Below are 23,159 nucleotides of genomic sequence, written 5' to 3'. Positions count from 1 at the left end.
TCTCCCCCTTCCCCTTTCTGCTTAGTGCTTGATCTCATTTCTGGGCAGTGTGGCCCAATGATCATTACATCAGGGTGATTCATGGTCCCTGCAGCCAGGAAATTCTCATCCGTCCACACATTTGTGACCCGCTGACTTGCAAATTGATGGTCGCCATTGACCAACTGCTCCTACAAATCATCTGCATTCTAGGAAAAGAGCAATTGAATGCCCTGTTTAGGAGAAGAGAGAAGGGGGATTGGGAGTGGCAAGAATATGGATGGTTAGGATCTGGGGTCCAGTTGAGAGAGAGAGAGAGAGAGAGAGACAGAGAGAGAGTGAAAGAGAGAAAGAAAGAAAGAGAGAAAGGAGATCAGATCAGATGTGGTCTAAAGACAGGCCAATTGGAGGAAGGGAGAATTGAATGGTGACAGCCAGTTCTTGTCTGTTGATGTCCGGTTCCCCAGGCTCTACCTTATCAACTCCCCGGTGGTGCGAGCTGAGAACCTGCGCTTCAAGGAGGAGGGTGTGAGAGACGTGCTGAAGGATGTCTTTCTGCCCTGGTACAATGCCTACCGCTTCCTGGTGCAAAATGTGCATAGGCTGCAAAAGGTAGCTGATTCCCTAACACACACACCAAAAATGCAGACCAATCAGAAACATAATGTGCATATTTTGAGAGACTGCACTGTAAGTCTAAACGCGTGAGAACAGATAAAGTGATGAATAGCTTGAATGAACATGTGTCGTAGAATCCACACACTTCTAAATTTGTATGTGGATCTAAAATATGTTCTCTCTACCGCCTACACTGTCAAAAACAGTGGAATACTCACAGAAATGAAAACATTTCCCTTCTCAAGGAATAAAACGACAGATTCCACTATCGGCAAGTAACCCTCGATATCTTCACTCTTCCTTACAGGATGAACGTATCCATTTCCTGTACAATGAGGGCACTGCCAAGCCTAGTGACAACATCATGGACAAGTGGATCCAGTCCTTCACTCAGTCACTCATCCAGTTCTTCAAGGCTGAGATGGATGGTAGGCATCAATTCAAAAACATTCACTCTAATCTGATGATACTGATGTCAGTCAGCAAGCAGAGACAGTTATGCCTAGAGTATAAATGCTCCGCACTGTGAAGTCACATGTATATGCTCCAAATGAAACTCCGTTATTATGACTTCACGCCCTTAAAATATGAATAGGATAATAAATCATACATACTGCCATGTCCTTTTCAGCTCCAAATTGTTTTAAATGATGGTCCAGTTGTTACTAAGTACTACTACAAAGATGATTTCGATTCAGTGAAATAACTAACCAAGACCTGAAAAAAGGGCACTACTGAAATCTTGCCCATTCCAAGCCTACTTAAGCACTTTGAGCTGCATTGGTTTGCATTTAAGGTACTATATAAATAAAGTTTATTATTATTATTACTTCTCCATCCACAAAGCTCTCTCTTGTGCCCTCAGCTTACAGGCTCTACACTGTGGTTCCCAGGCTGGTCAAATTTGTGGACATGCTAACCAACTGGTATGTGAGGACTAACCGCAGGCGTCTAAAGGTATGGTCATAATGTTTCACCTGTACATTCACCCTAAGCAGCCCAGCAATAGCACAGACACTGTTTTCTGTTCGTATTTTGGTGTTTGTGTCGTAAAAGAAGGTTGTGGACATAGTAAAGCTTCATGGAAGGCATTTTACCACAAATCAGAACTTATAAAAAAAACAGTGAACTAAACTCGACCACAACTCAAATAACACTTTGAGGTTGACTCTGATTCAGAGGTTTTGCACTCTCAATGAGTTTGTGCCATGTGGTTGATTTTTCAGCGTCCCTGTGATGATCAAGTGATGAACAGAGAAGCTGCTTGTGTTCTTAGAATTATTGGTCATGTGATGAAACGGAAGGGAGCCATGGAGCTAAAGAGGAGCTAATTAATTAGCACATTGTGTTTTCTCTAGGGTCGTGTCTCATACCGCCTACTTGCACACTTCAAACACTGACTTTTAGTGCTTAAGGCGTTCATACTGACAGAACTAGACGAATTTAGGGCACTGAAAGCTCCCGGATTGCGCACTGAAAACGGTCAAAAAATGCAGTGTGAAACGATGGACTCTTCTCGCCCTAAATGGCCGCCATCCTAGCTACGTAGCGGAAGAGGAGGAGCCCTTTCAGCAGCTTTTTTTTTTTAGAAAGTTGGCTGACTGACGCCTCGCAAATCACGTCAATCATTTTTGCTGGTAACAAGTGTTATCTGATAGTAGTGTATATGTCTCGGTAACTTTTGAAAAATTGAAGCGAGAAAACGGCAAAAGATGTACATACATTACATACAAAACACGGTCGTCAGCGGAGTTTGGTCCGACATCTTTATTTCAAATTTCCAGTTGGCCGAAGGAAGCTGGTGCACAGATTTATGGGTAAAAGGCTCGCATTTTTGTGTCCGTCAGTGTTACATTTGAGACAACACTATCAACGACAGAAGGCACTACAGATGTAAGGGCTTAATGAATACTAGGAACGGTATTGCAGTGTACTTCATAAAGTAGACGGTGTGAGTCACGGATCAGGTATAGCAAACAAAATGCATTTTTCAGCTTCCCATCCATTTTGTAAAGCAAACAATACTAACATTCCTTCATGTTTTAAATCAATTGAAAGATATACAGAACTTTACATATCTTTACATGTCCAACAAACAATCTGCAAATATTCCCCAGATTTGCATAGGTGGCAAAAAGGCAAAAATCCCAGCATAAATATTTAGTAATAAATATACAGAACTTTACATATCTTTGCATGTCCAAATATTCTCATAGATTTACAAAGAAAACCCCCTGAAAACACATCTTCCTGAAACCTTTTATTTCAATCGTCCCCCTCTTTAAAATCAACATAGTTAAAAAGATACGGCCTGACCACATGAAAATACCAATTTTGCCCAGAAGAATGGTCTTGTATTTGTATGGGACCCAAATACACTTACAAGATCCTGCCGGCTACAGAGAATCAATTTTTTGGACAGTAATGAGTTTATTAGGATGGCTAGTTGCAGAAGTATGTGGGTCTGTTGGGTAGCCTGCGTGCGTGCGTGCGTGCTTGCGTGCGTGCGTGCGTGCGTGCTTGCGTGCTTGCGTGCTTGCGTGCTTGCGTGCGTGCGTGAGTGCGGCTAGCTGGCTGCAGTACTACAGCTGTCCCTGAAGGCTCAGTGTTTTACTGAGATGCTATGTTTTGACAGTGTGGTGACTAGTGTGTTCACTTGTGGACTGCAAACCCAGGACCTGCAGTGATATGATGTGTGTGTGTGTGTGTGTGTGTGTGTGTGTGTGTGACCTGCAGGGCGAGAGTGGAACGGAGGATTGCCTGTGGGCGCTGGAGACCCTCTTCAGTGTGCTGTTTACCATGTGCCGGCTGATGGTGAGTAATTTTTGTGTGTGTGTGTGTGTGTGGTTTTCTGTGTGAAAATACTTGTGCTTTAGTGTGGGATTAGGCCTATGTTTGAGAATGTCCGTGTGAATGTGTTTTTATGGATGACGACCCACGGTTTGTGTGTTTGTGTGTATGTGTTCTGAAGTGGAGGGGAGATTGCGTGTGTCTGCATAGGAGTGGGGGTGTATCATGGCTGAGTAGGAGCTGAATTTGTGTGTGTGTGTGTGTGTGTGTTTTCCTGTGAACTCCTTAGCGTGATGGAGTGTTTGTATGTGTGTAGCCATTTATGTCTTTGACCTGGTTACATCAGAGCAGTCGTGTGTTATGCTTATGTGGGGATTTCTGTGTGGCATGTTTTTCCCCTGCTTTTTTCCCTTCATGGGTCTCCTTGTGTGTTTGTTTCAATTATACCGTATTCTCCAATCTCCCAACTTCTAATTCTAATTGAATCTGTGATTGAGAGGAAATTAGAGAAGGCACTTGGTCTCAGTGCTAATCTGTGTTTTTAACTTACTCCTGGAGAAGAAGGTAAATGAACAGCATATTAAATGAGTAAATCCAGAATCTATGAGGATATGGATGACAGTTCTCTGAAGGTGGCTAGTGATGATTTTGCGGTAATAGATTTCCCTGAGGACAGAGTCCTAATGCAAGCCTGGTGTACAAGCACTCACTTTAGTATCTTAGCAGTTAATTCAGGACATTAAATACATTTTCAGATTCATCAAACTACCTAATTTTCCCCCTGAATGATTCCCTGAATGGTACCATGCTAAGTGTTGATTAATCATCAGATTGCAGCGGATAAGAGACCAGAATATCGGCTGATGGCTGTGCACATTCATTTGGGTAACTCTTGGTTCTTTAGAAAATGGTGTCTGTTCAGGAGACTGCTGAAAGGACTTTATTTTTAAATGGTGCAGTCTTGAGCATTCAAATGAACAATCAAGTGTGCAATGGCAAGTATCAGCTTGAGCCAACTGTTACAACTCCAGCCAGTGGAGAACTATTATTTCAGCTATATCAGAGTACACAGAAGAAGGCCTATCCAGGTGTCCACAGCCATCTTGTTACCTCCTCCAGGTAGTTTCTTCAGTAAGGCCCCGTCTCCTGGATGGTATAATTTCAATTCTGATAGCCAAACTAATGCTTCAGCAACATTTTAAAACACTTGCGCAGTTGGGAGATGATCTATTTATCTACGCAAATGAGGCCTAATGTATGTTTGTCTTTTTCTACCCCATATACTTCTTGTATCTATTCTATCTCAATGAAGGGTGGGGGCTGTCTGTGGTTATCAGGTCAGACAGAGACTGTTGGCCAGGTGTAATTTGTTATCTCTCTCTCTCTCCGAAGGCTCCCTTCACCCCCTTCATCACGGAGATAATGTACCAGAACCTCCGACACCTGATTGATCCATCGTCTGTGGAGGAGAAGGACAACAGCAGCATCCACTACCTTATGGTGCCTCAAGTTAGGTACGTCAGATCACATCACCTCCCATACCTTATGATCCATCCTCTGATTCTTCTCTTTCCTCCTCTTCTATTAAGCTCTGGGGGGGATACACACCATTTGTTTGTATAGGGTCTTCCCCTGCAGCTCATGAAAACATTAGCTAGGTTTGGGCTTTGGAGCATATTTTAGGGTAAAATTAATAATTCTATGATGATGGATATATTATATGATTTTAACATGTGTAAAGAAATTGTTGCACGAGAATTATGCTTTGTCTTCTTTTGGTCACGCCATGACTGACTGTGGTCTCAGCGTAACACATTTGCTTTTGATGAAAGCAAAACATTTTCTATGCCAAGTATCTTTGCCTGGATATTTCCAGTTGTTTTGAAGATCCTGAATGCTGTCATTGAAAGAGCTTGCAGATTTAACTTAGCAAAACTCTCCCCTTAACTTAACTCTGTAACTTTTGTACTTCTGTACATTTCTTGTGTAGACAAGCCTAGTCCCATACTGGACTTGAAATTACAACCTCTAACATGGGAGGTGGGTGGGCTAGCAAGGAGGCTAAGGCCCATGGGTGCTAGCACGTCTCTTAAGCTGTTGGGGAGGTAGGTTTAGTCACTGCCCAGCACTGTATTCGCTGGCTACCATTACACTCACCCCCCCTAAACCTCACTCCTAGAGCACAGTCCCACACCGGACTCATACTAACAACCTCAGACATGGGAAGTGGGCGTACTAGCAAGGATGCTAACACCCATCGATGCTAGTGTCTGTTGCTAGCTGGCTACCATTACATGTACAAAAACGTACTTGTGCGGGCACCACCATGATATTAAACATTCACAAGTCACTAAACGACCGGTTTATTGCTGTTTTTTGGGCATAGGCCTCTTACTCTACTATTACTTTTAATGTGAGACTAGGGCTTGTTTGTTTGTACAAAATGCAGCCATTCTGGCTGGTACTGAGACAAACCTGGAGCTCCTCATCCACGGCTCTCAATCTTTCTCTTTTTGCTTCTAATGATCAAATGGCTTGAAAAGCTGAGTATGGTCTAGAAAAGTGGAGCAATATTGCAACTACTCGCGATGATTGGATACCCCTTGGTGCCACTATTGAAGGGGCTGTCATTGGAGAGCATTGTCATAGTGCAGCCCTCTTTTATTGAGCTGTTCTTGCATTTGCAACGATAAGCTTCTTGTTGTGGTGGAGTCTTTGAATGGGTCACGGGAAATAGAAGGCAAATTCTTCTTCAAGAGTAATTAAATGCTGAGAGATGACCTCACCCAAACTATTCAGAGGCCCACTGTTAGCATGACCTGTGTCACAAGGGGAAACCTTTCTGGTCTCCCCTTTGCAACATGCTAATCAGCTAGGTTCGGAACGGAATCCTCAGGGAATTTCAGTGCTTGTTTGGATGTTTCATTTCGACCCTACTTGCGCACGGTTGACTCAGTTGGAGGAAGACATTGGCCATTTAGCACATCGTTCTCCATTAGCAAACAACTATGTGTAGTTTTAGTGTAGTCATGCTTCTCGTGTGTGCATGAGAAAATAACTTGTTCCCACCAACTCGATAGCTAACCGCTAAAGCTTTTTCAGAAATGGCAGGGCTTTTCATAAAAAAAAATGTGCTTGTTTTTAAAGTTATACTTCCCAAACAAATTGAATATTCAACATTCTTGTTGCCAGGTGATGGATGTTTTGTTGTGAGAAGTTTACTGGGTAGCTTTTCCCCCGCAAATGAGTCATGATGGAATCTCAGCAGAGGAATCTACTGTGAACGTGAACCCACAGTTCAAGTATTGATTATTGTATTGTTTGTATTGCTCACCACTTTAATGATCTTTTCTGTTCAGTGCTACAAGAGGGGATTGGTCCTTTTTAGGTATTTCTTCCAATACCCTTTCAATGCCCTTTGGCTATACAGCATGACAGTTATTAGCCGACAATAATAGGCTATAGTTGCTACTTTTAAATGCAGCTATGTTGTTGTGCTGTGTGTGAGGTGAGATTGGCTGCCCTTGGCTGTGTTACACCTGGGCTAGCTCTTACAGCACACAGTTTGGGAAACAGTCCCTTCATTAACTTTCATCCCTAACTTTACTTTTTCTCTGCAGTGATCTTTGTCTCTTTTCAATTTGAGTGTACCCTATGCTGTCGTAATGCTTTCTCTCGTCAGTCTCAGGTACACCTCTGCTCCATATGGAAATGGTTGTGGGGAAATCACAATGGCTTCCTGTCAAATTAAATCAGCCGTTGTCCGTTTACCAAAAGGCCCCCACTAGATCCGTTCCCTCACTACAGTACCAGAGCTGAGCTCAGATCAATCTCAGCTCGCTTGGCAAATGAGGCTGGATGCATTGAGTTCCTTCCCCCTCCTCACCTATCTCCGGCATTTTAATTTGATTGTTTTGCTCCTCAGGTAAACAGACTCAGGCATTACCGTGAGTGACGCATCTCCGTCCATCTAGGCTGCCTAATGAGAAGTGCAGTTGTATTGTCGTGGATTTTTTTGTGTGGCACCCCTGCAACACGTAACAGCAGAACTGGCGAGCCAGAACAGAGTTCATTAGAGAGCAGTGAGCCGCCAGAAAGCGGCAGCGCTGAGGCTGTCAATCCTGGGATGGGAACCCACATCAAACTGCTCTCCCCCTCGGTGCTGCTCGGTGCAGTACAAAAACTATGGGACTGGGTCTTGCTGAAAAGTACAGCTTGAGGCACTGTTAAAGGATGATTAAGATCTCTAGAAAGAAATCTGAAGTCACAGGGTATGGTTAACCTCAGAGAGAGGTCATGACCCAGGAGAACATGTGGGATTACTCAGAACGAGCCCACAGGTTGAGCAGAGGCATTATATAAAACACAACTCTGGACAGACAATATCCTGTTCTGTCCTTGTAATGAAAAAAACCAAAAACATTAAATATGACTGAATATTGAATACAGAATTTTGATTTCACCTTAAAGAGGATTAAATGTTTCTGAAAGATTTCGTAAAGAGTTTTATATAGAATATATATTATGTCACACTTATTTTATGTCAGTTGTGCTCCCATGTTCCTCTGTTGTTTACATGGGTTAAAGCACATCCCATGTAGTTAGTGTGCTGTTCAAGAGAGACGTTCACTAAACGTCTAAACGACAAAACTAAACGTCCTCCGCTCTCATGGGCGCCTGTTTGGGCACCCTGACCGCAGAGCATTACATCTCACCGGTAATTTGGTAGCCAGTTATGTGTTATGCCATCCCTGATGACCTTTTGGCAGAATGGAGTGTAATTAACAGCAATGCATCTCTGTCGTGTCTCTGCCGAAGAGGCAGTCCATTCAAAGTAATTGATGTATTTTTGCTGTGTCAGTCATTTACTGACTTTTTTAATTTATATGATTTCTTCAGTCCCACTTCTGCTGTTGAAAGTGAAGAGCTCATGTATTGTTCATCTGGTCATAAAGGACAAATTAAATGGAGGCACTCTGCATAAAAGAGCATAACTGGGTCATGTTAAAAAATATCGTGCCGTTTCCTAGGTTGCAGTAAGTTAACTGCACCCTTTTTTAGTGGTGGTAAGTTGAAAGACGACCCACCAACTCAACTCTATAGTGTCTAACTGTCTGATGTGTGAAGTTCTCTTCCTCTGCTGTCTGAATAACCTTCTCCCTGCCCCCACTTTCCACTCCTATCTCACTGACTGTCCTCTAATGCAGGGAGTCATTGATTGACAAGCGCATCGAGAGCGCCGTGTCCCAGATGCAGTCTGTCATTGAGCTGGGCCGCGTCATCCGGGATAGGAAGACCATGCCTGTGAAGGTTCGGCTGCTGCCATCTTTTTTTTTGCTTTGAAGAATCTCATAAAAAACGCCTGTCTTGAAAAATGTACAGGAAGAAGCTGTTCTCTCTGAGAGCTGTCAGGCCAAGGAGGCGTCCGCCCCACTATGTCATATTATTTCTCCCAAACATCTGGCACACATTTATTTATTTATGCCTCTTCTATTTGGCTATGAATCTTTCATTTTTATCCCACGTTGGTCTGACTCACACTGACATGTTAGGTGCCTTTTCTACTTTTGCAACCTGCTTCTTGCTAGAGAGTATTTATATAAGGTGTCATACAAATAGAGATGAAAATACACACACAGACACACATACGTACCCATACAGATAAACACATACGTACATACACATACGTATGGCTCTAGGCTGCCTTCTAAGTGTTTATGAGTGTGTGTTTTTGTGTTAAGACTTGTTTTGGGTTGTATTTTTAGTATCCCCTGAAGGAGGTGGTGGTGATCCATCAGGACCCTGAAGCCCTGCAAGATATCACGTCCCTGCAGAAGTACATTCTGGAGGTGGGTCTGTCTGTCTCTTTGTCTGTAACTGCCTTTTCTGTCCTGATTTTTTCTATTTAATCCACCCCTCTTCCATCACTCCAGTTTCACTCTCTCTTTCTTGCCTGCCTTTCTTGCTCCCCTTGGTTATATCACTTGGTTGGTCTACTCTCGTTCACTTCTTTAAAAAAAATCTATTTCATGTTCTCTCGCTGTCTTTCTGTCAACATTTTTTTAAACTCTCTGTGTTCCTGGAGTCTGGGTTATCTCCAATGGCGAGGTCTGTGTAAGCAAGAATGTGTCAGAAGTAATATAACATTCATTTGCTATAAGACCAGTATCAGCCACTATGCAGACAGCCAATATGCATGAACTACAGGCAGCCTTGATTTGTTGAAGGAGAACCACATTTTAAAATGTCTGAAGACCTCATTTTGTGATACATTTTTCTTACTGAAAATTAGTTTCAGTTTGGTGTTGGATGGATGGTGATGGTTTAAGGCCTATGGGCCTGACATTGTCATGTACGTATGGCTTTATCATGATACATGTCCAAGTTACCCAATTGTTTTATACTAACCCTAGATGGAAACTGGATTTAGGAAGACATAATAATTTAGGAGACTTTTAATACAACCTCTGCATTATAGGAAGCCAAGGACGGCCTTGATGATTGCAGTAATTCCACTCCATTATATATCTGGCTGTGGCAAGCACCTTGGGACATAAACAACTTTATCTCTGTCAGTGCAACTCGACCTTATCAGCCTCTTTTTATTACATGGGAAATGTACGTTTGACCCTTAACCTTGCTGTCCATGGCTCCATTATGTAAATATTTGTATCATCTTATTTCTTTTCCACAAAAATAGCCAGTAGTTTCTTCATTCACAAACCACCTTTTGTGAGGTGTACTACTTTATAGGGTAATGGCATGATTTGTGTCCAAGTCCAGGTAGAGAAAAGCATTGTACAAACTTGAAATCCCTCTTCAAGTTGAAATTCAAAACTAAGATGCCCTCTTAGTTATTGCTTTAAGAACAGTCTTGTTCATTATCCAAACTTTAATACAACACTATATTTTAATTCTGCTGTAGCAGTCCACCTCCTAAACAGCACATGGAAGATGTCATGGCAGTACAAAGGTACATGCTGCTTGTAGAAGACACCAGTGCGTCTGGTGGTTCAGCCTGTCCTTCATCCCCCACCTCTCTGTCAGGACAGCCTGATTGATGGGAAGGCCCTGGTGCACACCTAAATTTAGCCGCCCCTTTGCTGTGTCTGACACGGACGATTTTGTGGCAATGCTGAGAGGGGGCTCTGCAAAGTCACGCTGCTGCACCAAGGATTGATAGGCCCCCTCAGCCTCCAAAGCACGGGTCTGCTTCGGCACTCCCTTCAATAACGCTTTCATACTGTACCTCACAAATACCAGGGCAAATCATGATATTGTACTGCATAATATTGAGGGCTATTATTCATTCACCTTTAAAGCCCCCAACCGATTTTAAACCGTTAACAAGAGCAATCGGAGATTTCTGACCTCCAGAAAGTTTAACCTTAATTTAAAAACAAATCACCTGATATTTGCAGTTACAACCCATAAGCAGAAGCTTTTCGCTAGTGTACAGAAAGGGCATTCGGGTAGCTTTTCTCCAGTGCACAGACAGGGAATTCTGGTAGCTTTTCTCCAGTGCACAGACGGGGCATTCGGGTAGCTGTAGCGAGCCAAGCAGTGCAGAACTGGGTTAACCTGAAGACAACCAGAAGAGATTTCCCCAGCCGTTAAAGGCAATGTATGTTTAGATATGTGTTGTTTTATATTTAATTCCTTCAGAGACAGCTAGAGCTAAAAGTGCTAAATTGATGGGTGAGTGAGATAGGGATTTGAAATTGCTCTCTGCCTTTCCTCACTCTGACTCTCATCGTAAGGTGGGCTTATTAGTCACAATGTTTTACTCCGATGGCTCTGACACTGATTATGGATAAAGAAAGTAAAGTAGATAGGGTCATAGCAGTGGAGGCATGGATCTTGCCTTTAGATTAGCTTCTGATTGACCAGACCAGACCAGACTGCAGTGGGAGAAGAAGGTACCTTGTGTGTAATTCCATGTGATTTTAAGGCTGTTGACTCTTCTCGAACACCCTTTGACCAAGCTTCTTACTTATATTATATTGCAGGTGGGCGATATTAAGAGTAATACATGGGTCACAGTTGGTTGGCTGTTATTAGCAGATGAAACGATAAGGATAACACAGTTTCTCTGTCATGTAGAAATCAGTTTGTAAATGGCCAGTCACAGCTCTCACTGCTTTCTAAGTGCAGTTTGATGATTTTATGTTTCCAAGCCTCTTTGGATGCATAAAATAATAAACCACTGATGATAGTGCAGTGTTATTATGGTGTTCTCCAACTGACCATTGCTTTATTTATTTAACTTTTTGTTTTTCTGCAGACATGATCAATGAGATAAGATATCGTATTCTTTTATTTCCCAGAAGGAATGTTGTGTAACAAAATAACCAAATTTGACAGTTTAGCCACTCTGCTACATTAACTTAATTCATTAAAATTAGGGCTGTTTGATGCATCTTGACTTGCCTCTTATAGTGGAGCTGTCCTTAACTGTTTTACTTTCCCAGAAACCCTTATTTGTTATATTAGATATTGGTATCAGCATATCATATATTCTGTGCGTTAACTAATGTATCCCTTAAGCTCCCTACATTTGAATGTAAAGATCCAGTTGTTTTCTTCAATCTCCATTAAGCAGCCGAAGGCAGTGTGTGCATTTGTCAGCTCTGTTTAGAGGTCCTTTTGGTCATTGTCTTCAACCTTTTTGTATGACCGTGGCAAGGTTCCGGTAGCACCTTGGCTGTCCTTTAGCCTTTGGTTTTGGTTTTCTTGCTGTATTGTGGCATAAGTTTTATGCCTTAGGCCTACTGGTCCTTTTTTATTTCTTTAGCGCGTTACTCTTTAAGATGTGTCCTCTCTAGTGATCCAGTAGATTAACCTAACTGGTAAACCAAGGTGCTTCCAACAGTGGTCTGTAATGGACCAGGCATACTGATGAGAATATATACCTCTGCCGTACTTTGGATAGAAGTGTCTGAATAAATGTAAATACGACTGTTTCTCTGCTTTTTCTTCTTCAAGTGTCAAGTCTTTCTGTCTCCTTGTTTCCATAGTGATCCCTCACCCCTGTCTTTCCCCTCCTCCTTTCCAGGAGCTGAACGTCCGCCAGCTCACGCTGTCCACTGACAAAGACAAATACGGCATCCGTCTGCGGGCGGAGCCTGATCACATGGTGCTGGGCAAGCGCCTAAAGGGAGCCTTCAAGTCCATCACTGCCTCCATCAAGGAGCTGAAGAGTGAGCAGCTGGAGGCATTCCAGAAGACTGGTGAGCATCTTGCCCTCTCTGCCATCTATGCCAAGCATCACCGCAGAGCAAGGCTTTGTGGTGAAACACCTAGGCCACCTTCCATGCAAAGCTGTACGCTGTGACTGGGCGTTCGTGCTCATGAAGACCTTTCATTCTGTCAGTTGATGAAATTAGAAAAAAGCGGTGATTCAGAATTGAATGTAATAGGGTGGCTGCATTGAGCCTGTGAGAATGAAGCATGGTGACTCCTAAATGATTCTGCTTCATGTTACTAGTGTCTTGCGTGGAAGAAAAACAACATCTAGAGAATGTCCATCAGCCTCAGCCCCATGAAGGAGCTCATTCTGTTGCTTTTCAACATGGCTGGAGGTGCTGGCTGCTGAATCCAGCGATGACCTCATATTTATTCCTAGATGAGCAAAGGGCAAAAGGCACAGCTCCAGGGTTGAAACATGTGGGAATCTTGCCATCCAGACTTCTGATGTTTCCCTTTCCCCCTTTCACCGTCCCTCCTTCAGCATGTCTGTGTAGGAGGCTCTCTTGCCATCTAACCAGTTAACTACAACCAATTCCTCATAAGAGGTGGGCGGTAGCTTTTAATACGCGGGAGCTCAAACTGCCTGCCCCAGATGCCGCAGGGGAGAAGAAGAGTTGTGAGAGTGTGGAAATCAGGATTTAGTCTGATAGCACCGTTCCACCTTACGTGGTCATTTTAGATGTGTTTCATGGCTTTTTACATAGAATTAGCATGGAAATCTTTGGAACATCAGATAAGGGCTTTGTTTGGGAAAGAACAAGCTACATGAACAGCACTCGAGTCACCATACATCATGCTTTCTAACCAACTATCTCCAGTGGAAGTGTTTTTGTACAGCTCATATTAAATGCCGGTGCTTTCTCAGGATCCATTGTGGTGGATGGACATGAACTCCATGAAGAGGATCTGCGTTTGATGTACACCTTTGATCAGACATCTGGCTCAGCTACTCAGTATGAGGCCCACTCAGATGCTCAGGTACTGGCCTTGACAACCACTCACACCCATCACAACAAAGGTTGGTTGGCTGAACTTGACCCTCACTATAGGATGTAGCCTCTAGCCAGCCATTGCTCTTACTCGTCACAATAGTAGAATTAAATGAATTTTGGTTCATTTGAAGTCATTCATGTGCTTAATTGTCCGAAAAATGCTGTGCGTAATCTGCATTGCAGTTTACTACAGGTAGGTTAGGGAGGAGATTCATCATGTTGTCCTGTTCTTGGCTTGTCCCAGTCCAGGTTCCATAGCAGCACCATATTATCAGGAGCACAGCTTGTCCTTAATGTAAAACTGTAATCACAGTTATACATTTGGAAATTGCATAGACGTGGTCTCCAGTTCAATCACTCTGCGGGTTTACTCTATTTGAATGTTGATAAGACTTAAATGTGGCTAGGATTTTTAATCATTTTTGTTGAAATGGAAGCCTGAAATTCTTGGAGATCCCTCCTAATCAGTGTTTCTCAAACCATTCTAGCATCTCTTGGGTTAAGGTACCCTGCTCAACAACTACATTATGCATGGGCCAAATCTAATCATAACCATCACATGTGCCATTGAAGGTGCAAAGGTTAAAGTGCTTTAAGAGTTCTATAGAGGTTAAAAAACCTAGTGAATTACAGCATGTATAGTGGAAGATGCCTACCATCACTAAGGATGGCCCATCAATTTGAAAATAACTTTTTGTCTGACTGCGTCTGTACATATATGTCCCTTTAGGTGCTGGTGCTGCTTGACGTTACACCCGACCAGTCCATGGTGGATGAGGGTGTTGCCCGTGAGGTGATCAACCGCATCCAAAAATTACGCAAAAAGGTGAGCAGCTGCCGCTTTTAGTAATGGCATATATATCAATAGCGATTATTGAATCTTTTATTCCTATTGGCTAAATGCCACAGTTCAAACAAGAATTGATCGTCATCTGCTCTGAAGCAATATATAAAGGAAGGAAAATGGGGGGAAAAGAAACATTGGCAGGAAGTTGCGTGCTGTTTGCTTCCATTACCTGGTCTGAAAGAGTAAGTTAATTGACAATCTTTAAAATTCAACAACCACTTTACCACAACAACTATAATAAAAAACATGAATACTAACTGAGATCTGACCATTGCTGTCGTTTAACATTATTATTATTATTATTATTATTATTATATTAAATTGAATGAAAGAACATGTCCTTTAAATAACGTCTGGCACTGATTTAATTGGAGATCAAGTTCATTGTTGTCATGGAAAGTTGTCATTTTCAGAGTAATACTTTGTTGTACTATTTTTCTGGTGTGCTCAAACTAAAAATCCAAGTCTTTGACTAAATAACTCAAAGCTCGTCATTGAAAGCCCACTTGAAGGAATAACACGGCTTTGAAGTGTGGTTTAAGTCATGAGAAGCATTAGAGATTTCCTTCCTTTCGTGCTCTTAATAAACAAACATTGTTCAGTCCCATAGCTGTTGCTGGGGACTGTGCTGCTAAAGAAGGGGGACGGGAAGAAGGGAGTGAATATGGCACCATTGGCTGCCTGCCAGGCTTGAATTCCTGTTGTTATTGAAAATCTAAAATCTGCCGGAATTTTTCCATAGCACGGAATTAGGTTTATTTTTTTCCAAACATGTCCTGTGATGAGTACAGGGCAGGTAACCAGGGGGCATTGACTCCTGAGGGGCCTCAGATAAATCTGGAAAGGTGAGGAATGAGGTTAGCCCTTGGGGGCTGGGGATTGCACTTGGACTGGGTTTGGAGGGGAGTTGCTACATGTAGTGGGCAGAAAGGCAATAAAACGATTTCTACACTAATTGAGCCAAGTTACATATGTGTGTGTGTGTTTCTTTGCCCTTGAACCAGACTGTGATTGCTGGCTCAGTAGATTAAGGATACATCGATGTGTTTTAATTGGTTAGGGTGGGTTTAATAGCCTGGCAGCCAGAGCAATAACACTGTCTCTAAAATATGCAGAGAAAGGAAACGTCGGGGTTTCAGAATGTTGGGAAGCCCAGAGAAAGAGACCAGAAAGCAATAATGATGAGCTAGATAAGTGACAACCTGCCAACCTGCCTTGAATGTTTTTAAATCCACCATCCAGGTGATCATCACAACACATGTTCTTTCTATTAGAGCAATTAAGAAGGAATCTGCAGTCTCTGCAGAATGACTTGCTTTATTAACTACTATGAAAACAAAGCATAAAAATGTTTTAATAATATTATTGGTGTCTTACCCTCCATGTTCAGTGCAGTATTAAAAAAAAAAGTGTAATGAACACGCACAAGTTGGTTTCTTACGTAATATATTAATTCTGATTAATCCATTTCATTGGTTGTTTTGAACCAGGGCCACCTGGTTCCCTCAGATGAAATCACAGTGTACTACAGCTGCCAACCTGCAGGAGAGTATCTGGACAAAGTGATCCAGGCACACACAGACTTCATCCTAGCCACCACCAAGGCTCCTCTGAAGCCCTACCCCGTGCTGAAGACAGCCAGTGTCATCGTGCAGGAGAAAACTCAGGTAAGGCTCAGGCCTACCTGCACAGAGGATAACAAGTTCATAGCAATAGTAATACTTAACAGACTGATGATATGCCATTCCACTTCAAAAATATAGGTTATACATGTTTTAGTGAAGATGAAGATGATCAATGTTAATACACTGGCTGTCTGAAGTAAACTGAGAAATGACAAAAGTACCAATGCACTTCCACCCCTATTTCATCTGTCTACTGAATGACATGTAACTAAGAGGAAGAACATGTTAATATGCGTTACTGGTAAGAGTGATTTTAAATTAAAGAAAAAGCAAGTTTTGTGAGTCACTTTTTTGTCTTGCTATAGATAATGTATGGGAGAATATGTCAGAGAATATGCCAAATTGTCAACAGTGCAATCCACCTAAATCACTTATAGGGAATGAAGAACAGCCTCTTTGCTCTCTAATTGTTAGCTCTGGTTCATGTTCTATGTAGCTGAAGGGCTCAGACCTGGACCTGACCATTGTGAAAGGAGCTGCCGTGACCAGAGAGACCCTAAACGGCCCAGCCTGTGCCTATGTCAACCTCAAACTTCACCTCGGCAACAAGGAGCAGGGTACTGTGGACTGATTGCTGACAGTGTTTTATAGTTTAGAGTGTTTCTGGAATCACTGTTGTAGTTGTATATCTTTTAATACCTTCAATTATCTTGGCCTCTTCACGCATATAATGTATTGCAAGTGTGCAGCATTGTTTTGATCCATGAAGACATATTAACCAGGTTTTGAACAATTGTGACAGATCAAAACACAAATCCTTGTGCAATAATCCTTGTGTTTTTCTGTCGTATCTAGAAGGCGTGGTACTCCTGGAGAATCCTAAGGGAGACAACAAGCTCGATGTGGGAAGGCTGAAGGTGGTGTGCCAGAGCGTCTTTGGGCAGCAGAACTCCTCATTTGCGCTTTTCAATGGAAAAACCGGTAAGCCAGAGTCCAGCCAGTTTCAGTGTACAAAGTTCTGTACCACAAACACTGATGTCTTAGCCTGGATACCAGCCTGAACTCCGCCCACAACATTTTTGGTCTGGGAGATTCAGTCTGGACTTGAGCTAGTTGGGAGAGATTCAACGTCTCGGAAAAGTGATCTGACCAATCAAATTGTAAGGGCAGGCTTTATACGTTGATGGACAGATGACCAACCAACGCTTGAGTTGATTAGATAGATAGAATATACATCGAACAAAGATGGCGCCGTCTCGGGAGCTTAGTGGGACATATTTTATATGATTCAAGCTATCTACACGACTTTTTTTATGTCTACATTGACTCAGTTAGTTGTGTATGTGCAACACGAATGTTGCCGAGGATTGTAGGTCTTAACTGAAGCACTCTAGACCATTATTGATAGGTTTTGCTAACGCGTAGACAATAAAAACATTGAAAAAAATGGTAGCTAGCTATAGCCTTGCTGCTAATAAGTACGTGAGCAGGCATATCTCACAGATATTGATAGCGCATTCATTTTGAAAGAGGAATAGAGAAACGCGATCAAGGCATTTGTCGATCGAAAATATGTTTTTGCCGTCCTTCTTACGGGATCCGGTAAAAGTTTTAATGTATCAGATGGTCATACTATGTTGCTCTGATTAGTTGTAGGTATCCAATTGAGCGAAGAGGCATTTTTTTTCTTGGTTCGTTGAAACACGCCCCATAATCACAGCCCAATGGCTCAGCATCAGACTCATATTCTGACTAGAATTATGAGTTTGACATCGTCAGGCTACTGATGTCTGACTCAAGCTCTAAACTCTCAGGTTGGATGAAGCTTAACTGACTTTATGTTATATATCTGTTGTGTATATAAATCTGTTGTGTTTCTCTCCCTTGTAAGTCGCTTTAGACAAAAGCGTCTGCTAAATGACTAAATGTAAATGTAAATATGTATGTGTATTGTGTACTTATCATGTTGTGTTTTCATACTTCATCACATTCCCACTTTACAGTTAATGTCTGGTCTGAAATTAAATGTATTCTATTTTCCGTTGCATTTGAAGCATTCTCTGTGGTACCTTAATTGGTTGTTTTGAGCGTTTTAACTGAAATGATTCATCTACCCAAAGGATACCCTCCCTTTGATGTTGGTGTAGCTATATGTCTAAAGAAGAAATGCCCATGTTTGTATTTCTAAGTAGACAGAAATTTGAAATCTGTTCTGTAGTAGCTGTGGTCAAATTGACTTAGTTTTTTGAGGGGGGTGAATTTTCTGCAGGTCAGGTCAATGGGGGAAATCACTATGTTAACTCAACTGTGCGTGACCAAAAATGCCCCTTCTTTGCAGTGTCCGTGTAAAAAGTGTAGAGACCCATCTGTGTGCTGGCGCAGGTGCTGTACCATTCTCTTTCCTCACCTCCAGCCCCCTCACTCTTTTGCCTCTACGGTCCGTTTTTTAAGGGCCCCACTGCGGCCCTGCCTGCTGCTGCTGCGAGAGCAATGTGCCACAGGAGAGAGATAGAGAGAGAGGGAGGGAGGGATGGATGGAGAAAGAGGGGGAGAGTGTAAGAGAGGAGATTTTTTTCAGATGGTTCCCCATCTCTAGCCAGTTATTCTTCTGCTGCCCAAAAACCCCAGTTGCTCAGGAAGGACAGGGGTGGTGGTGTTTGTGGACATGAAGTTACAGTGCATTCATTTGACACACATTCCTTGTCTCTTTGCTTACTGTATGTCAGTCTCAAAACACTCATAAGTTATACGTTTTTACAGAGTTGAAATGCATAACATGTAGCATACATAAATGAGTATCATAAAGGGGAATTGCTTGTGTGGACCTCACAAAGCTGACTGGATCCTCACAGGCAGCAATAGCTCTCCTTCCTCTAAGCTAGCAGTTTCATTCTCAACACTGGGATACACAAAGCCCCGACACCAGATACATCAGACACACACTACGGACACAAACGCCACTAAAATATCATAGAGGATTCAAGCGCAGTTTAGGGATGAAAAAGAGTTGTTGAATGTGATGAATGCATATTAACCAAGTAATTTATTACAGGTGGTGTATCATTGCACAAACTCCCTCTGTGATTCATGTTCATGTATGAGATACATTCTAATGGTGTGCTGAATTGGCTCATCAGATATATTAGAAGTGGATACATTGGTACATTTGTCCATTTGGTGCTTGCTTAATGTTGGACCCTGTAAATTCTCTAAGCATTAAACAGACTCTCTAACGGTGTCCTCATATGTAACCTAGTATGTGTGCTCTGATGTTCTTCTCCAGAGCTGACTGACAAGAGTGATCTCTTTGCCCTGAGTGGGAAGACTCTGTGTGTGGCTGCAAATGGACTCTCCAGTGAGGCTTCCAGCTCCAATGCCCTGCTCTGTCCCTATGTCAACCTCCAGCTGGTCAATGCACAGCCCGCAGGTAAGTCCTCCTGCTCATTCTCTCACCTCTCACTCAATTTCACTTAGTGTATACCTTACTGTGTGTGTGTGTGTGTGTGTGTGTGTGTGTGTGTGTGTGTGTGTGTGTGTGTGTGTGTGTGTGTGTGTGTGTGAGAGAGACTGAAAGAGCGAGAGAGAACTCCAAAAATGTCTGACTATCTCTGAATTAAGCTATTGTTCATCATTGATTGTGATGGTTATGGAAACTTAAATGTTATTGCAACTTTTACTTGTTAAAGTATGCACTGCCTTAGGCTTAGGAGTTGCATTGTGTAATAAGCCATAGGCATGAACTTTACTGGAATACACGACCCACGTAGGAGAAGGTGCTGCTTGTAGCTGGCTGCTCACGCACTGACTCTTCCCTCCCATTCCTGTGCTGTAGAATGCCAAAGTGGGGATGTGGGGACACTGCTGCTGTTCAACCCGGTGGGTCAGAATGGCCTGACACACAACAGCCTCCTCACAGAGACTGGCAAGGTGTTTGGCCTCCGCAGCCGAAGACTCAAGCTATACCTGGACGAGGGCCTTACACAAGGTATGGAGTGTTTTACGAGAGTTACCCTCATGCTTTTACCACGTTTCTGTAGAGATCAGGGAGATAGTGGAATTTCAGTTCCTTCTTGCTGGAGAATTTCCCAAATGACCTCCAAGGATGATTCTTCACTGTATGTGTGATGGCCAAGGTCATCACAAGGCCATATATCATTCTCAACGGCCCAAGCTGGGTTCAGAGAGCCTTTTAACCTCCTTCTCTCATCACTTCAGCAGCAGCATGTAGCAGGTGCTTCTAGACCTGCAACAATGACCTTATTCTGAAGTATAATAAAAAAAGACGAAGTTTACCATTATTCAGTGGGCTCTGTAGAGCTTATTACTTCTTCTGTTGTTCATTATTGTTGCTCTAGAAGTGTACATTTACCGTTATTTTATATAAACATGTAGAATTCAGGCAATAAGCAAGATCATAGACCAAGATCTTTCTCCCTCTTGGTGTGTGTTGTATTATAAACAAATCGAAACTTTATTATTTATTTATCAGAAATGTTTGTGTGTCATGAGTGTCATAGTCGGAAACATGGGTCTATTTTACATCTGTCCAAATAAATGCAGGGCATGGTCTGAGGGAAAATAGTGCTTGTATCTGTGGTTCACATCTTTTAAGTATGTTGGCTAATTATTCAGTCAGTCAGGAGCTAACCTAATCATCAGATATTTCATTGTCCTTTTGTTAGGAACTGGCATCTGGCTTACTTAATAATTTGAACTATAAAACTGTAGACAGTCTCATAAAAAGTTGTGAAGTCTTTAAAGGTTTAAAGGTGACAGTTTGACAGCTACTTTAAGTGGGCTGATGGTTCTAAAAAACATTTGATCCATGCAATACTTGTAATCTCTTTTCATCTCGTCCCCCTCTACTTGTTTAGATATGTCTAATTTCTGTCTGTTGAGTGTTAGGGTTAATCCATCTTAGTGTCATTCATGTTCCCCTCAGACTAGACGGTATTAGAGTGCATTTTGAAAACCCATTACTCGGATCCCGTCACCTGAGCTATTGTGTCAGAGGTCTACTAAAAGCTATACAAAATGTGGTGTTTAGCTGCACATTTATTTAAAAAAAATGTGTGGCTGGTCAGAGTGGGAGTAAAAGTAGGTCGCTAAGTAAGTCACTTCTTCTCGTCAGACCTGTGAGAGACACTTCATTTTGTTTCACTGATAGACAGGCTGATTTCATTTTCCATCTGCAAAACACAATGAAGAAAATAAAAAGTCTGCAATGCTTTCACAATTCCCTCACACATGTCTAAATTCTATAGCCCCATGTTGTTTTGGTGGTTCATTAACTTATATTGTATTTTCTTTCAGAGCTCACAGATCAATGTCCTCTGAAGACCCTGAACACCAAAACTCTGTTTGTTCGTGCCCTGCCCACAACAGCTGAAGCTTGAACATGTGAGAACCTAAGTTGAAGACAGGAAGCAATATGTCCACCTTCAATGCTCCGAATACTGTAGAAGTTCTGTTGTTGCTAAAGTATGTGGAAACCCTCCACTATTCCTATATATAAGGTCAGAAAGGGCTCTGTTCAACACTCTGGGCTTGATCCACCCCAGGCTTTCATAAGTGGTAAGATCAGAGGGACTATGCTTGTGGCATCCTCAATTTTTAGGTGCCATGTAGATGTGAGAAGACAAACCCAAAGGTAAATGCCAACTCATCATGCGGAAAATAAAGAGAGAAAAAACTTAACACATTCTTAAAGGGAAAGGTTACATGCCAACTTCAACTGAATACATGTTATATTCACAACCCAGTGTTGATGGATAACTACTGTACATGATGTTCTACCCGAAGCAATTGTCTGGAAATCTTCCCTTTAAAAATAAAATAAAAAATGGTTTCCTCAGTGGACCCCTTGCTTTCAAAGCACATTCTCACACTAGTCTTTCTCTATGAACCTGAACACATGCTGGATACATCTTTAAAGACAACCAAATAAAGTACTTTGAAACATCATTGTTCAAAAGATGCGGGCCTCTGTCTTACCAGTGTCTTTAAATAGAATTGCATACATTTCCTGTGTTGCTGGTTAAGAGAGCGCCAACCAAGCATGCTTGCGTAAGGACGCCCCCTCGAATTGGCTATCCAGAACCACTGAAAAGAAAAAGATCTGCACCTGCTGTGAGTCGATAAGTAAGTGGACATCTGTTGGCATTTCCTTTGTGTATTTGTTTGGCAAGTGGCTGTTTCCATGAGAGTTCTGCCCAGCAGTTTGTCCTGCTCTACGGTTGGTGGTGCTGTTGCTGAGGTGACCCCAGTCATGCCATTTTTTGCACTTGTGCATCCTTGGTGCCTTCCAGAGAAATAAATCCCATCTGCCCTCACTGTAACAGACAGTCTCTCATCATAGTCTTAGAAACATGATTTAATACCTGCAACTGACACTCAAGGTGCTTGGATTCTGCCTGTCTGGCTCCACCTCACCTCCACAGTCTTGCTAAAGGTCAAGCTCAGTTCCCTACTGCCAGTGCAGACACACTGAACAAAGATGCCTGTCCGTTGTTTGAAGGGAACATCCTTGAATAGCAATGACTTGGCCTTTCCGTGCCACTCTGGCCTGTGCCGCATCGTGTGCATATTAAACACGCCTTGCCCCATCTGCTTGTGCCACACAAGCATGCATGCATACACACACACACACACTCACTGTCTATATCTCCTCTCCATCTGAAGATGCTCAGTCAGGGACAAGCCCAGGCCGGCCAACCATCTGCTGATTCACACACATACACAGCTTTCTCTGTCTCTGTCCAGAAGCAATTTTACGGGGTAATATTATTAGTGCTGTTGAATCTCAGTCCCTTTCCAAAATGAAATTTCATCATATTATTCCGAATACAATTTCAATATGCAGATCCAAATGACACAATAAACTGTAACCTGAGTTCAATACTGCCAACATGAAACCCGATGTACATGATGGTTACCTTTCACATGGATAAATTCCTTGTAATTAACGGCCACATTGAGGTTCAGTAGAACACAAAGTGGTTTGATCTTACTGTTGCACCTTCATTCACTGATGTGGAGAGACGACCATTCAATCTTATA

At 42.3% G+C, this 23,159-nt stretch overlaps 1 protein-coding gene across 1 annotated transcript in view; it reads left to right on the top strand.

The window, feature by feature from the left end:
* Window positions 1-21,974, top strand: part of iars1 (isoleucyl-tRNA synthetase 1) — a 60,456-nt gene extending 38,482 nt beyond the window's left edge. Inside the window, exons 19-34 of the mRNA XM_080845822.1 lie at window positions 447-591; window positions 905-1,025; window positions 1,463-1,554; window positions 3,334-3,411; window positions 4,780-4,901; window positions 8,595-8,697; window positions 9,153-9,236; window positions 12,443-12,617; window positions 13,502-13,614; window positions 14,359-14,454; window positions 15,966-16,142; window positions 16,597-16,717; window positions 16,956-17,081; window positions 19,384-19,527; window positions 19,933-20,085; window positions 21,414-21,974. Coding sequence (XP_080701948.1) covers window positions 447-591; window positions 905-1,025; window positions 1,463-1,554; window positions 3,334-3,411; window positions 4,780-4,901; window positions 8,595-8,697; window positions 9,153-9,236; window positions 12,443-12,617; window positions 13,502-13,614; window positions 14,359-14,454; window positions 15,966-16,142; window positions 16,597-16,717; window positions 16,956-17,081; window positions 19,384-19,527; window positions 19,933-20,085; window positions 21,414-21,496 — 1,933 coding nt within the window. The 3' untranslated portion in view covers window positions 21,497-21,974. The remainder of the gene's footprint in view (window positions 1-446; window positions 592-904; window positions 1,026-1,462; window positions 1,555-3,333; window positions 3,412-4,779; window positions 4,902-8,594; window positions 8,698-9,152; window positions 9,237-12,442; window positions 12,618-13,501; window positions 13,615-14,358; window positions 14,455-15,965; window positions 16,143-16,596; window positions 16,718-16,955; window positions 17,082-19,383; window positions 19,528-19,932; window positions 20,086-21,413) is intronic.
* The last annotated feature ends 1,185 nt before the right edge of the window (window positions 21,975-23,159 follow it).

This window comes from Sprattus sprattus (assembly GCF_963457725.1).
Source record: "Sprattus sprattus genome assembly, chromosome: 10".
In the NCBI taxonomy this organism is placed as follows: Eukaryota; Metazoa; Chordata; class Actinopteri; order Clupeiformes; family Clupeidae; genus Sprattus; species Sprattus sprattus.
This window is presented reverse-complemented; position numbering and strand designations above follow the sequence as displayed.